This window comes from Heterodontus francisci, chromosome 15 (assembly GCF_036365525.1).
Source record: "Heterodontus francisci isolate sHetFra1 chromosome 15, sHetFra1.hap1, whole genome shotgun sequence".
In the NCBI taxonomy this organism is placed as follows: domain Eukaryota; kingdom Metazoa; phylum Chordata; class Chondrichthyes; order Heterodontiformes; family Heterodontidae; genus Heterodontus; species Heterodontus francisci.
In genome coordinates this window covers 69,384,854-69,401,101 of record NC_090385.1, presented here as the reverse complement: position 1 = coordinate 69,401,101, position 16,248 = coordinate 69,384,854, and the positions used below count along the sequence as shown (strand labels likewise).

Genomic DNA, 16,248 nt, shown 5'->3' with positions numbered 1-16,248 from the left:
GGAGGGAAACAGGGTTGTGTCCTAGCCCCCATTCTGACATCTTCTTCTCAAAGCTCCTGACCTTTGCCTTCCCTGAAGATATGGAAGGAGTTTACTTGTACACTACGTCAGACGGCAAGCTCTATATCTATGAAGGCTGAAAGCGAAGGCAAAAACACATCACGTCCTGATCAGAGAACTCCTCTATGCTGATGATGCTGCACTAGTCACTCACACAGAAACTCAGGTACAAAGTCTCATGGACTTTCTCTCCCATGCTATAAGCGTCAAGAAAACTGTGGTCATGGGACAAGGTGTTGTATCTCTGTCCCTGATCACACTAAATAACACCCCACAGGAAGTGGTTAGTAAATTCTGCTAACTTGAGGCAACAGTGTCAGACAATCTGTCCCTTGATGCAGAGCTCGATACACATAGAGAGAAAGCAGCATCACCTTTGGCCGACCTGCAAAACATGCATGGGGTAACACCAAGCTGATCCTTATGACCAAGCTGATGGTTTACAAGGCCTGTATTCTCAGCACCTTGCTGTATGGCTGTGAAACATGGGTGACTTACGGCTACCAGGAAAAGAAGCTCAATAATTTCCATCTTTGTTGTCTGTGGCACATTATGGGTATATCCTGGCAGGACAAAATCACAAATGTGGGGGTCCTCTGAAAGGCAAAGCTCCCAAGTGTGTTGGCACTAATCAAAGAGAGGTAGCTTTGGTGGATCAGATATGTCCGCAGGAAGGAAGATGGTCGTATACCCAAGGACCTTCTGTATGCTGAGGTAGCCGGGGCCAAACGACCAGTGGAGCACCCAAAGCTCCACTTCAAGGATGCTTGCAAGCGTGATATGAAGGACCTAAATGCCGACTATCACATCCAGGAGTTACTAGCTGGCAAAAGAGGGAAATGGTGACACATCCTGTGGACTGGTGTGTACTACCATGACAACCAGTTGCAACAGCAGCTTGGCAACAGGCACCAACGTCAGCATCACAGCGTCACTTGGTAGCTTCACATGCAGCAATTGTGGCAGAATCTGATTGTCAAGGATTGGCCTTCACAGTCATCAGCAAAGGCACACTAAGAGAAGGCACCCCACCTAAATGGATTGTTTACTGCATGTCCATCATGTTTCGTAGATGCAAAACATGTATTGAAACAAAAAGTGATTTGCCCAAAACCCACTCCAACTCACCCCTGCCCCCGCAACCCCTCACACACACATAGTTGCACTGGCTGTTAGCTGGAGAAGCGTGCAGAAGTGATGTGTTCCACATGAGGAAAGAAAGGTAAAGATGTCTGACCCATCTTGTTCAGAATAGACTTCCTGTTAAATAATTACACAGTGGCACTGAAAGTAATGACGTAGCAGACTGTGATCCAACCTTCCCCATTGAAGGGAAAAGGAATAAAACACATCTACTGAGAAAAAAAAATGGAATTTCAAGACAGAACTACTGAGCTATAAGAAAAGTACTGGATTCCCTAATAAAAACACTGCATGTGTGCAGCTCACTATGCACTTGCACTAAAACATATTGTGCAGATCTGACTAGTTCTTGGTGATGGTATGGGTTGAAGCACTCTACAGCAAGTGTGCGATGCTATTCATGGGGTGATGAGCAGTTGGTAGGCCCAATCTTGCTGTAGCATTTCTTACATTACAACAGTGACTAGTCTTCAAAAAGTATTTAATTGGAGACACAGACAGAAATACAGACTTATATGGCTTGAAGTGTGTGGTATCTGTGTGTGTTTAAAAAAGATGTTGACAAAGAAAGTACACCATCTAGGTTTTCCAGTGAATAAATGTTTGAAGCAAAAAAAATACAAATTTATAGGGACCAAACAGGCCAATGGCATTAATCTTGAGGCTGAATTTTATGGGCCCCCTATGGGCAGTAACAGAGGTAGGGGTGCATAAAATTGCATGGCGAGGTGGGTGGGTGTGGAGTGCTCAATGCTTTCTTGACACCTTTGAAGTTCGTCTGGGCCTTCCTATCTAGAGGCCAATTGAGGCCCTTAAGGGGCCAATTAATGGCCCCTTAAGGGCCTCTTGCCACTGCCAATGGTATTTTGCCAGCAGCTCGTGGGATCCCTGCCCCAAGAGGAGGCCGTCCAGTAATTCAAGGTGGCCTCCATGGGGCTTGGTGTAAGGGGGGGCCCTCCTCTGTGGGCAATTTTTGGCCCACGGAGGGCCCCCACCCCTGTGGCCTTAGTAACACTCACCACCACCCCGGCCCACCCCCCACCTTGCCAGGGCCTGCCTGAGAGGCCCTAGCGAGTTTGCCCCCCGTTACCTCCAGACCAGGCTCCATAGCTGCACTTCATCAAGTGCCTGCTGCAGTTCTGTTAGTGGCCACTGCTCCCGATGGCACTGCTGCGACTGCTGAGCTGCCGGCCCTCTGATTGGCCAGCAGCTCTAAGAGGCGGAATCTCCATCCTTAAAGAGACACGGACACCGGTTGCGGGCTGTTAATTGTCCAAGCGCTGTTAAATACAGCCGTGGGGGCCCTCCAAATGGCCGAGGTGGGTTCCCCTTGCCTTTTGAGCCCAGTGCGAGACCCCTGCTGGCTGCATAAAATCCAGCCCTTGGATTGTACTTAAAAGGGTCAGCATTGACATGATGGGCCAAATGGCCTCCTTCTGTGGTGTTATGTTTTATTGCTCTGTGAGTTTGTAAATTGTACAGGGTAGATTTTTCACTGTCTGTTATCATGTTATCATGAAATAAATGCATAACTGGATTTAACCTTTTCTTTCTGTTTTTCTATTTATTTAGATTACCTACTGCTCAGATACATGCAAGTATCTTAGAACACACAGTTTAGATAGCGTGACCAGAAATATTGGTATTGGAATTCTGGAAAAGTGGCCAAAATGATTTATAGCGATTTAACCCAACTCTCTGACAACCTTTGCTAAACGTGTCCCCGATTCTTCACATAGGACATTATGGCCCTGATATTTACTGGGGCAGGATTCCCAAGTGGTATAGGGGAGGCGGGAGGAGTTCTAGTCAGGTGAACACTGTAGAGTTTTAAATCCATAGACTGCATGTGATTTTTTAAGCAGTTTTCAGTTGTCCAGTTGAAAGGCTTGGCTTCCTGTCAGACAGGGAACGCTGCAGTAGAGGCTGCCGCCTGAGAACAAGTCAGCTTCCTGCTGCTTAGAGATCATGGGGGGCAGTTGGTTGTAGACCATCGGGGTAGAGATAGGTGGAGGGGTAAATGATCCGATCACAAGTGTGTGGAGCTCCGATCACAGTGGAAGACAAAGTAAGTTAGCTTGGGGGGACTGGAAGGAAGCACTCGTGCTCCTCCTGACCAACAAGCAGTGCTGGAAAGCCACTTACCCATTTGTGGAGGTTAAAATTCCCTTCTGTGTTTCAAGGCAGTGATTTGTGTTTACTTTTCAGACTCAACATACCATGATCTTTGGAAACCAAAGCACTGTGCATGTTAAAATGAGGTAGATATTATAATGATTGCTTTATAACATTGTAGAAAATAAAATACAATAGCTGAGCAGTTAAAGGTCCAGTTGTCTGTTGAAGAGAAAGTGTTGACGTAAGTCCTTTAAGTGAGATTGGGATATATTTGCCAGCATTGTCCTTTTCTCCAATTTTCTTGCCATTCCTCCTTTACTCTCTGTAAAGTGCTGGTAACATTTGCACAGGTGCTAACAGCTCTCCACTACCTTGCCACAGAGGCTTTTTCATGTGTGAGTCTGGACAGTGAGTTTTTGGTAGAAGTCACAAATCCTAATCCTGATCTCATCTGGGAGAAGAAATTCCTGACTTTGGCAACTTGCATGATAAAGAATTGTTTTTTTTTAAATTAGTGAAGATGGGCATTGCATCCCCTTCACATGCACACACATACAAATTTCTCCAGTCAGCCATTGGATAGTGATTCGGAGAAGAAGGAAGCCTAGGTAATTTTTCCCTCCTCTAGCCTCAAGATACTGAAGCCTCTTGTAGTACACCTATTGCAACTCTGGGACAGATCAATTAATTCAGCATAGAATAATTAGGGCGGCACAGTGGCACAGTGGTTAGCACCGCAGCCTCACAGCTCCAGCGACCCGGGTTCAATTCTGGGTACTGCCTGTGTGGAGTTTGCAAGTTCTCCCTGTGTCTGCGTGGGTTTCCTCCGGGTGCTCCGGTTTCCTCCCACAGCCAAAAGACTTGCAGGTTGATAGGTGAATTGGCCATTATAAAATTGCCACTAGTATAGGTAGGTGGACGTGGTAGGAATATGGGATTAGTGTAGGATGAGTATAAATGGGTGGTTAATGGTCGGCACAGACTCGGTGGGTCGAAGGGCCTGTTTCAGTGCTGTATCTATAAATCTAATACGACTCAAGCCTGAGATCTCGCTGATCAGTGGGACTCAATACCACACTGTACAATGCATTTGTATCAATAGGTCATCTAAAGCCTCAACTCTATTGTTTTGTAAATCATTCTGGGAAAATTTGTCTCCTCTCCCATTCACAAAGGATGAAAATAACCATCATTCAACCATTTATAGTGGTCCCTTAGTGACATATAAAATGATTTACTCATTTAACTGAACAATATGAGAACTATTTAAATTTACTAGTAGGTATGTTAAAATCATCCAAGTTTAGAAATTGTATTGACTTGATGTAAGTGGCAGTTTTGAACTGCTATTAACTCATTTTATAGTGCTGGACCAAGGGAAGCCATAAATGAACATGGTTAATATATATTGTCGTGTATAAGCATATACATTTCTGTCCTGGTTTAGGGCTAAAAGTAGAGGGGGACAGGGAAATGTGTACACATGGGTCCTATCCTGCCACCTGCCATAACAATTTCACTAAAAACAGAAGGTACAGCCATAACTCTAGTCCTCCAGGGTTGTGTTATTTAAATAGTTATGCTTCCTCCTCCCAGTTTCAGTCCAAGCTCCTACTGCTGAATTAAAATTAGAGACATCTCAGCAGGGTAGGCACAGAAAGAGAAGGAAAATCAGTAGTGGGAGGTCTGTAATCAGGAGTTGCCATTTAAGTATCACATCACTGGAGAACAGCATATGTACGGACAAAAATGAGAAAGAATAGAATAGAATGAAGGGAAATATAATTGTGGATAACAGCCAAGCTGAAGCTGGAAATTCTGATGGATAGAAGCTTTGTAATATTGAAACCCTTATGCAAGGGCTGTGGAGTTGTTTTTTTATGGATGGGCTCCATATATATATATAATATACAGGTTGCCTTCGACATAAGTATATATGGGAGGTGGGAGAGGGTTAATAAACCAATATTGGATTCATGTGCTCTGGATTGATGGAATAAAATCAGATGAAATGTCACACAGAAGTAAAAAGGACAAATTTGCAAGGTTATGAGCAAAGAGCAGGGGAGTGGGATTAACTGGATAGCTGTTACAAATAGCCAGCCACTGACATGATGGGCCACTTGACCTCCTGCTGTATTGTATGATTCTATGATTCTAAAATAGCAATGCAAATCTGAATATGGGTCAGTCAGCCCTTGTTGCATATTTTTCAAACCTATCAGTATATGCAGACAATTGCTAACTACTATTCATGATTAATTAAAACATTTCTATAACTATCATACTCCTGTAACAAATGATTTCAAATTACCAGCCCATTTCTACTGTTGTCATATTGTGGGCTCATTTAACAAATTGCTCAGTAGGTCTGTATGTGTGAAGCAGTTATGTAGGTCAGAGCTACTTATTAATACTGTTCATTTAGGCCCCATAATTACCTCAGGTAATTTGCTTCAAACACCGGAAATCACTTACTGGATTCGGGGTCTGAGTTGCCATCACCTTCAGTCCTGCTGTTAGGGGATGCTTGCTCGTAGTATTCATCCTGTGGGAAGCCAAGGGGCAGAGGGTGCGATGTGCTGGCACTACTGTTGGGTTCATGGTCGCCCAAACCACTATCACTGCAGCTTTCCTGAGAGCCATCAGGGAGGTGGAATGTAACCCTTCGTTGCGACTGGGGAGAAAAAAAAACATTTGTTACTTTCGTCCAAAAATGCGACACCTTGTAAGAGATAGGTCACTATTTTTTTAAAAGCTTGTCATCTATTTATTTTCTGCCTCTAACTTTCTCCCCTTCTGTTCTGAAGGCAGCAACTATTGCTGGCTTCAGACATAGGTCATAGGTCATAACACCTAGCTTAAGCAATCAGGTTTCCTGTGTTTGTCTGGATGTTTGTAGGCTATTTGGGCATGAAGGGCATCATAGTTGAGCCTAGTCCTGCCCCCGCCTGATTTCCACAACTGTAAATATTCCAGCAGGAGCTACCTGTTGGTAATCAGATGTTTCCCTTCCCTTATCTAGGGGCAATATGATCATTCAAGATCAGCTACCTCAGCACAGACTGGGAAAGTCACAGATCTGATTTACTCAGGGCTGAATGTTATCACCATTAAAGAAGTCCTACCGCTGGGACTGAAAGAGGGTGACGACACCGCGCGGCGGGCAGCAGGACACTGTGACGGCAATTTACCGGTGGTGGCCATTTAACTGGCTGCAACTGGCATCGCCATCCAATTGAGGACAGTGGCCTGCCTCCCAGAGCTGCTGGCCCAATCAGAGGTTGGCCACTGCCAAGGTTGCATGACAAGGAAGAGGGTGCCTCCATGCCAAGGCACCCTTGAAGACGAGGTAAGTTTTCTTCAGCAAGCTGGGGCCAGGCAGGCAAGCCCTGGTAATCAGAGGGGGAGACATATTCCAGCGGTGGTGCTATGGACCGTGGAGCAGCCATTAAGGAGGGCACCCACCCCACCACCCCCAACCCTGGGTTCCCACACCGGGAGGCCAGTGGGGTTTACCTGGTGGTTTGCCCACGCGGCATCAGCCCCTCCTGACAATGGGAATATACCGGCAGGGCGGGAAGTGGCCCTTAATTGGGCATTTAATTGATTTAATCGCGCTGCTAAGGTCCCCACTGCTGGTAATATGCCGTGGCAGTGGGAAGATATTGGGCTCCCCTCCTGATGCGTTCCCCAGCCATATTACCAGCCCTCCTGCCTCCCAGCCCGTCTACAAAGGGCTGGTAATATCCAGCCCTCAGTTACACACAGGGCCTTTACCAAATGATGCATGGCAGATCCCTTTATCCTTCCTTGCCAATTTGAAAACGAAGTACATAATTTAAGGTTCAGTTAGATGGGCTAAATCATATGCTACATTAAGTTGTACATACAGGCACAGACATGCATAAAGCGCAAGCTCTTTGAACATTAAACTTGTTTCTTTGTCTTACGTTACATTCACCAGCCTCAGTGATTTTGTTAAAACACAAGCATCCATTAGGAAAAATATTAATTAGTAACTTATTCTTCATTTCCCCATAATCATGGTGTAGAGTGCAAAGCATTTTGTAGGGCTTTGGTGAAAGAGCACGTGAATGGGACTAATTAATAGCTCTTTCAAAGAGCCAATACAGACATGACGGGCCGAAAGGCTGCAGGATTCTATAAGGAAAAAATTCATTCACATAGCACCTCTAGCAGACTTATGTCAATTCCCCGGGGATAGGCAGCGCCGCGAGCTTAAGAGTGCAGAGCACTGCTAGAAGCCGCACTATGCAAACAAATTTATCCCCCTCTGATTTTATGATCCCTTGGAGCAATGGCTGCCCTCAGTAACTGGCTGGCCTCGGTAGCCAGCTGTTATTTTTCCCCCCACCAAAGAGTGACACTACCCATACATCTATCATGAACAATTGACATCAAGAAAAAAAACACCAATCACCAGTTATTTTAGTTGATGCATTTTGACACATAAACATGAGACAGTGGTGTTGATTTTAACTCTACCCATCTGGCAGAAACCAGACAAGTGGGCAGCTAAAAATAAAGAGGTTGCTTATCTGCTCAGAACTGGGCCATTCCCACCATCTCCGTTATTAAGTTGCAAGGTTCTGCAAGCAGACGAGGTGCCCACCCATGGGTGTCCCATAGATTTATGCAAATCAGAGTCCTATGACATCAACAAGGACCCTAGTGACATTTTAACTGAAGTAATTCAGCAGATGGTGGGAAGGATGAAGAGGTTCTTCAAGTGAGTGAAAAAAATGTCTTTCTGGGTTAGGAGGAGGAGGAGAGCTTCTTGAGGCCCCACAAGAAAAGTTGCAGCCTCCTCTGCCCCAGATGCTCTCCCCTCCCTCCCATTTCTCCTGCAGGAGACTCCCAAAAATCCCCCTCCACCACTTACCTGGAAGGCCTGGGTGGCCAAGGGCTGCCCAATTATTCCCTGTTGACAGCTGGTCTGTGACCTGTTTCCACCCAAAATGGGTGGAAAGTGGACTGGTGACATTTAAATGAGGCCTGGTGGTTAAAATCACCATGGCCCCCTGCTACAACTGTTGGGAAGGAAGTTAATTCACCGGAGTGGTTTCCCATTGGAAACCCACTCCAAGTTAAAATCTATCACAGTGAATGGAGCTAACACTTTTATCTTCCACAAAAATTTAAGCACTAAATTTTTGCCAGAAATGATGTCTATTGCCTCCTGAACACCAAGTTAAGTTTGTTTGTACTTTTTTTATCAGCATGCAAAACAAGGAAGATGAAAAGTTCATCAAAGCCTCATGCAGTCATTACAGAAAAAGCTACATACTTTGTCTTCTGAAAAATTTCCTTCTTATGTTATTCAAATTGTTAAACATGTCAGTTTGGAAATTGGGACAGATGTCAGCTTTTCCTTGTAGCATGCAGTGAACAAAGTTCAGTGAAACTTTAATGCTCCCAAATCTCTGCTCTTCTGCAGTTCCTAGATGCCTGTACAACAATATTTTATTTTCTTTACCATCACAGTTCTGGCCTTACCTATTTGCAAACATTGGCATTTCACTGTCCCTCAGGAAAAATGTATCCGTAATATGGTCAACTGTGAAAATAACATGGTCCTGAAAATCACCAACTCTTTCAGTGTAAAACTTGCAGCATTTGCAGTAGACAGGAGTGGTAATGGGTTCATCCTGGGCTTTGCCATGTTCACTGTTTGTCAGTGTTTCTGCCCTTTCCCTGCTGACATCAGTAAAAAGATGGGACTATAATGGAATGACATTATCTACTCACAATCCCACCAGATCTACCACTACTGCCCCAGTACTTAAGTATGTGGTTTCAGCTCTGGTTCAGTTGGTAGTACTCCTTTCTTTGGGGCAGAAGGTTCTTGATTCAAGTCCTACTCCAAAGACAAAATCTAGTCTGATACTCAAGTAAGGGAGTGCTGTACTGCTGAAAGTGTATTTCTAGGATGTGATGTGAAACTGAGGCCCCATCTTCCCTTTAAGCTGGACATAAAAGATGCCATGATGTTATGTGAAGAGCAGGGGAGGTCTCCTGTATGTCCTCAGAAATACTCAGTGAGATATTCATGAAATGCAATAATTATGCACACACAGCTTAGTAAGGAACATAGAAACAGGAATAGTCCAAATAGCCCCTCAAGCCTGATCCGCCTTTCAATTAGATCATCTCTGATTTGTACTTCAACTTCATTTACCCATCTTTGCTCCATATTCTCAATACGCTGACCTAACAAAAATCTATCGATCCCACTCTTGAAAGCTCCAATTGCCCCAGCGTCCACAGTTTATTGGAGGAAGAGAATTCCAATTATCTAAAATGAAAAAAACTGCCTCCTGATTTCACTCCTGAATAACCTAGCTCCAATTCTAAGAATATGTCACCTTGTTCTTGATTTCCCCCACCAGATGATATAGTTTCTCTTCATCTTATCTAAACTTAACGTTTTAAATACCTTGATGACATGCAGGCCCCCACCTGCCAAGAATGAGACACATTAATTTCACCACATGGACATTAAAACTTCAAATTGTTGCTGGGAAGAAGAAAAGACCTATTGCAACGACTGCCAGACTGGCTGGAAAGACGTTTTTGCATATTAACACACAGTACTTGAAAGGACAAAGGGGCTATTCCCTGCTCTAAACTTTTGGAATGTGGAGCAAAGATGGGTAAATGAAGTTGAGGTACAAATCAGTAGGTACTGTGTGTAGAGGAGACATTCCAAGGCCTGCTAGGACAAGACAATCCACAAGGGCCAGGACTGGTTAGGTGAGCTGGTCACATGACTAACTGGCTGTTGCAGGTTTTTTTGAACTTGCCACAGAAAATTTGTACTCAGAAAGCTCTTGGCTCCTGGACTGAAGCAGACTCCCTCTCTTGTTTTCTCCCATCTCTTTACCACCAGCTTCTGAATCCATTGAAGACACATGAGTCCCAAGAGAGAAAAATTTCCTACAGTGAACAAGGTTTAAGAAGAATACTGGGCCCTAACGAAAAACAGGAATTACCTACAAGCAAGGACTCTACAGTGAGCTCGAAGAACCGTAACAACTTTTCAGATATTGCCTCAAACATTTCCACTTATTTTTTTTTCTTCTGCTCTTTTCTGTCCCTATCTGCATGTGTGTACCGCATGTGCATGCTAGAGTGGGCGAGTTGTGTATCCGTAGATATCCGTAAAATTAGAGTTTAAGTTTAATAAATTTCACCTTTCTTCTTTAAACATAAGAAAGCTTATTGGTACTCTTTTTTTACCTTATAATTGGAATGCAGTGAACAAGGATTCACCAAGGGGGAGCTCAAAACACTGTGTTTAAAAACAAAACCCTGTTACAGTAAGACCAGGCTGATAGGGACCCCTGGACACCTTTCTCACTTGGTCGCAACACTCGATCAGATAATCACCCAATCTTCTGTACTCAGGGAATACAAGACACATTTATGCAACCTATTCTCACAATTGAACCCTCTAAACCCCAGTATCATTCTGGTCAACCTGTGTTTGAACCCCTTCAAGGACAATATATCCTTTCTGAGGTGCAGCATTCAAAACTGAATGGAGTACTCCAAATGGGGGCTGACCAACACTTGTCATGCTAGGCCCCCACCTGCCAAGAATGAGGCACATTAATTTTGTCATGAACATTAATTTTAAACTGTGACTGGAGTGAAGAAAGGACTTGTTAAACAGATCAGCCATGGCTGGAAAAGATATTTGCATATTAACGGACAGTGTTTGAAAGGACAAAGCAGCCATTCCCTGACACAATAAACCCACAATGGACTTTTGATCACCAGACCTTGAAGGTGGGAGAGCTCACATTCCAGGTTGACTGCTAAGATGGCCAAATACACAAACGGCCATGGTCAAACCAGCTAGTCACATGACTACCCTGCTGGGCAACCTGAGTTTTTTGAATTTGTACAAACAGTTTGGGCGAAAAGTTTGTTTGCTCCTGGCTGGCTCGCCACAGCCTCTCCTTTCTGTCTGCTCCTATCTCTTTCTCACAAGCCTCTGAATTCACTGAAGACACATGAACCCCAAGAGAGAAAAGTCTCCTACAGCGAACAAGGTTTAAGAAGAATACTGGGCCCCAAAGAAAAACTAGATCTACCTACAATCAAGGACTCTACTGTGAGCTTGAAGAACCGTAACACAAAAACCTCCTCAATTATTGCCTCAAACTTTTCCACTTCTGTTTTCTTTCTGTCTCTATCTGCATGTGTATATCGCGTGTGCATGCTAGCGTGGGTGCGTTGTGTATCTGTAGGCGTTAACCGAATTAGAGTTTAGGTTTAAGTTTAATAAATGTCAACTTTTCTTCTTTAAACATAGAAAGCCTGTTTGTGCGACTTCTTTGCCTTATTATTGGAAAGCGATGAACATGGATTCACCAAGGGGGAGCTAAAAACATGGTGTGTTTAAAATTAAACCCTGTTACAGTAAGGCCAGATGAAGGCTGAAAGGGAACCCTAGACACCTTTCTCACCTGGTCATAACAACTCTATACAAGTGAATCGTACCTTCCTGCCCTTACTATTGCAGCCCTTTGCGATAAAGGCCAATGTACCATTAGCCTTTGAATTGCTCTTTGTACCTGTCTACTAGCTTTAAATGATTCATACTTGAGCTCCCAAATCTATGCTCCTCTGCAGTTCCTAGTTTCTCACCATTTAAAAAATATGGTGATTTACCTTTTTTTCACATCCAAAACAGATGGCCTTACACTTTCCCACATTGATCTCCATTTGCTATAGTTTTACCTATTCACTGGACTAAATTTTGTTGGCATGGCAGGTGTCCCGGCACCTAGCCGGAAAGCCAGGGACAACCCCGCTGCGGCCATTTGGGGGACCCCCAGCTGCATTTATTGGTGCTTAAGCAAGTAAATGCCTGCCATTGGGGCATCTGTTCCTTTAAAAGATAGGAACCTGCCTCCAAAAGCTGCCAGCCAATCAGAGGGCCAGAAGTTCATCAGTCTCAGCAGAGCCACTGGGAGCAGTGGCCATGACTGGGACTGCACCCAGCTCGGAGAAGCAGCATGGGCACGACCTGAGGACAAAGTTAATCGGGGTTGGGGTTGCTGGGGCCAGTCAGGAAGGTCGCAGTGAGGGGGGAGGGGAACGGTGGTTGGTGAGGGCAGGGACTGGTGTTGCCCAGGAAGCAGCAATTGACACCAGGGGGGGTCCTCAATGGGCCACAGAGTGCCCGATCAGGAGCACCACCCCCCACCCCACTGAGCCTGCAGGGAGGCCATCAGGGTTTACCTGGTGGTCTCCCACATGACGGAGTGCCCACCTGCTGCTGGTAAAATGCCACGGCAGTGCTAGAGGCCCTTAATTGGCCTATAATTGGCCACTTAAAGGTTTCAATTGGCCACTGAGTGGGAGAGCCATCTGACACCTTCCCCACTGCTGGAAAAATGCCATGGTGGCAGTAAGGTGACTAGCATGCCAACCTCTTCCCTCCCTCCTGTCTTTTCTCACCATCCACCACTCCAACCTGCTCCCAAAGGCCCCATTAAATTCCATACACTGAATTTGTATATGTCTCCTTCCAACTTCTTTCTCCCATCTGCATTGCCTACTGTCCTTCCTAGCTAAGTGCCACCTGCAAACTTGGATACACACCTCTCTATTCCTTCATCCAAATCATTAATACATATGATGAAAAGCTGAAGCTTCTGAACAGATCCTTTGGAAATACCACTTGTCACTTTATGCCAATCAGAGTATCTACTCTTTAACCCCACTCTCCACCTCCTACCTCGCAACTAATCTCCAACCCAAGTCAAAAAGCAACTCCAATTCCATGCACTTTCATGTTTGTGAACAAGCTCTTGTGTAGAACCTTATTGAATGCCTTCTGGAAATCCATATAGGTAACATTCATAGACACTCCCTAATCTACCTTATTAGTGGCCTCTCAAAATGTTCAACTAGACTAACAAAGCCACAGTAGTTCCCTCTCATCGGCTCATACTTATTCAAGCACTCGGCCACTCTGTCCCTGATGACATATTCTCGTAACTTCCCCACAACTGATGTTAAGTTCCCTTTTATTCTTTCTGGTCACTTTAGTAATCAAAGAAAAGGCATTTAACTTGCATCTGTGTCAATGACTATAAAAATAATGGATCTTCACCAAATGTAGGGAAAATACTTTGCCGATAGATTCCCATTGTTCACCATTTGGTACTGACAGTTGAATGAACCATTAGAAAGTGCATGAGGACCAACTGAATTGACATGGCAAAGGATGTTGGCTCCATTTCCAGGGGAAATGCATCCAGCAAGTAGTCAAGGTCTCACTACTTGGAGAATCATGCCACAAATCCATATTCTACCTCTCCACGGTCCAATGAGCACCAATTTGCTACACCACTGGTAGATTTATCAATGATACACTAATGCGTCTGTCACTACCCCAGCAGTTCCACCTCTTTAAACAGGCTAATAGTGTTCGCCTACTCAAAAGGAGAAAATAATCTGGTACGTTTTCACTCACATAATAAAGTAATTTTGAATGGTGTTTCCGTATCACACTCAAGTATTTAGTATTCACTCGAGATCAGAGCTATTTGGAATTAGGAAACTAGAAAGAATTGTGCTCCAAGGAATGCCTCTGGTACTTTCAAATAATTCAACTATGATATAATTCTGCTGTCAAGCAGTGACTACAAAGGTCATATTTTCCATACAGCTTTTCCCAAAAGAAATCGAATCAAAAGATTTGGAAATGGATTGAACAATTCCACATTTATGCAGTGATTGTTGAAAATGCAATATAGGAGATCAATTCACCAGAAACAGCAATTACAAAGTATTCAACAGAAATATTCTATTGTACCACAAATCAAATTAAAACTTGATTTTTTTTTTCTTCTTGTGAAGGTCAGTGGAGTAAAGGCATGGGGCTTGATTTTGTTCTCCCCCAGGCATCTGATTCCATGGCAGGGGGTGGGGGGGGTGGTTGTGAAGGTGTCTCCGGGAGATGGCCGCCACATACCCCGATGCCAGGCGGGTTCGGACCGATATTATCGGCGGCGGCAGCGAGGCCTCATGGCGGGCCCCCTGTTGCTCAGCAACGGGAACCCCATTTGAATATTTAAATAAATTTAAATAAATGAATTAACGGTACTCACGTAACCGCCTGATATCCCGCTGTGATCTTCAGCTCAATGGCTGGCACTCCCATGCCTTCAGATCCCTGTCTGGGGAAATGAAGTGCAACAATGGTGGGGATGGTGGAGGAGGTAAGTTTATCAGTGCGGCGGGGGGGGGGAACGGGGTCAAATAAATGTCATGGGTGTAGGGGATGGTGGGAAGGGTTGGAGTTTAAAGTTTATGCAGTTTGGGGGGGGTGGAGGGAAGGTCAGATGGACAAGGTAAGTGTTTTTGGGGGGTGAAGGGTAAATAATTAATGTTATTGTTATTGGGGGTGGGGGGGAAGAGGGGCAGAAAAAAATGCCTGTATTTCTTTTTATTTACTTTACCTTAAAATATTTAAATTTCCCGGTAGGGCTGAAAGCCCTTTAAAAATGCCATCACGCCTGTGCACAAGCAGCTGACGCCATTGCCGGGGATGGACAGCCCACCCTCTTCATGTGATTGGGGGGGAGGGCTGCGACCCACCCCGACTATTTAAATGAGCCGCCGAACAGAAGATTGCAGTGGCTCCGCGGCATGCGGCCCGCAGAGAAAATTCACCCCATGATGTTTATTGCACACCATGGGCTGAATTTTAAAAGGCCGCCGCCACGAGAAATATAGTGGCCCGCCCATGCGGGCCACATGGCAAAGAGCCGCTGCGATTCCGAATGTGGCGGCTCATTTAAATAGCTGGAGCAGGCCGCCTCCCCCCATCCCCGATCACATGGAGGGAGCGGGCTGTCCATCCCCGGAAATGGCACAGCTGCCTGTGCATAGGCGCTGATGCCATTTTTAAAGGGCTGTTAGTCCTACCGGCATATTTAACTATTTAAAGGAAGATTTAATTAAATTAAATAAATACATCTCTTTTGCCCCTCTCCCACCCCCCCAATAACAATTAAATTAATTATTTGCCCTTCCCCTCCAAAATACTTACCATCTGACCGTCCCCTCCCAAAACTGCACAAACATTAAACTACAATCCTTCCCATCATCCCCGACACCCATGACGTTAATTTGACTCCATTTCTCTTCCCCACCCCCCTCCCCCGCACCCTGCACTGAGAAACTTACCTCCTGCCCCCTCCCGATCTGTGTTGCGCCTCGTTTCCCCGGACGGGGATCCGAAGGCGTGGGAGTGCCGGCCGCCGGGCTGTAGATAGCAGCAGGACATCAGGAGGTGATGTAAGTTTATTTAAATTAATTATTTTAATTGATTTAAAGATTCAAATGGGGGTCCCGTTGCTGAGTGGCGGAGAGGCCGCCATGGTACCTCACCACTACCGGGAGGATTGGGCTGGGTCCTGCCAGTGTCAAGGTCCGTGGCGTGCCTCATCTGGGGCCACCTTCAGGCCCAACCCCCCTGCCACAGATCCCAATGTCGAGGGCTCCCTCAAATCCAGTCCTATGACTTTCTTTTCAATGGTCAGCAAAGGTCACTAATCCAGACTGTCTCCCATACATATGTACAATTATTTGTTCTTATTATTGCAGGTGTTGTATTTTAATCCATAGTAACAGGTAATAAGCACATTCAATATAATGTTATATCACAACAGGTTGGATTTAGGCTCATATTCAGAATAGGCCATTGGTCAACTCATTGTTCCAATAAAGTCCAAATCTAACATTGCAGCCAAAATAGCGAAGAGAATTAGATTTCCTCTTTTCTCTTCCTCTCCCTTAGACCCTCAGCTATTAATATCATGCATCATCACCTATTCAAATTCATTTTTACCCCAGGATCTGAAAGCTCTTGAATTCCCC

The 16,248-nt window shown here is 44.9% G+C and overlaps 1 protein-coding gene across 1 annotated transcript in view; it reads right to left on the bottom strand.

Moving 5' to 3' along the window:
- The window catches only part of pcdh11 (protocadherin 11), a 685,592-nt gene that overhangs the window by 183,739 nt on the left and 485,605 nt on the right, over positions 1 to 16,248 (bottom strand). The window contains exon 3 of the mRNA XM_068047006.1: positions 5,800 to 5,998. Coding sequence (XP_067903107.1) covers positions 5,800 to 5,998 — 199 coding nt within the window. The remainder of the gene's footprint in view (positions 1 to 5,799; positions 5,999 to 16,248) is intronic.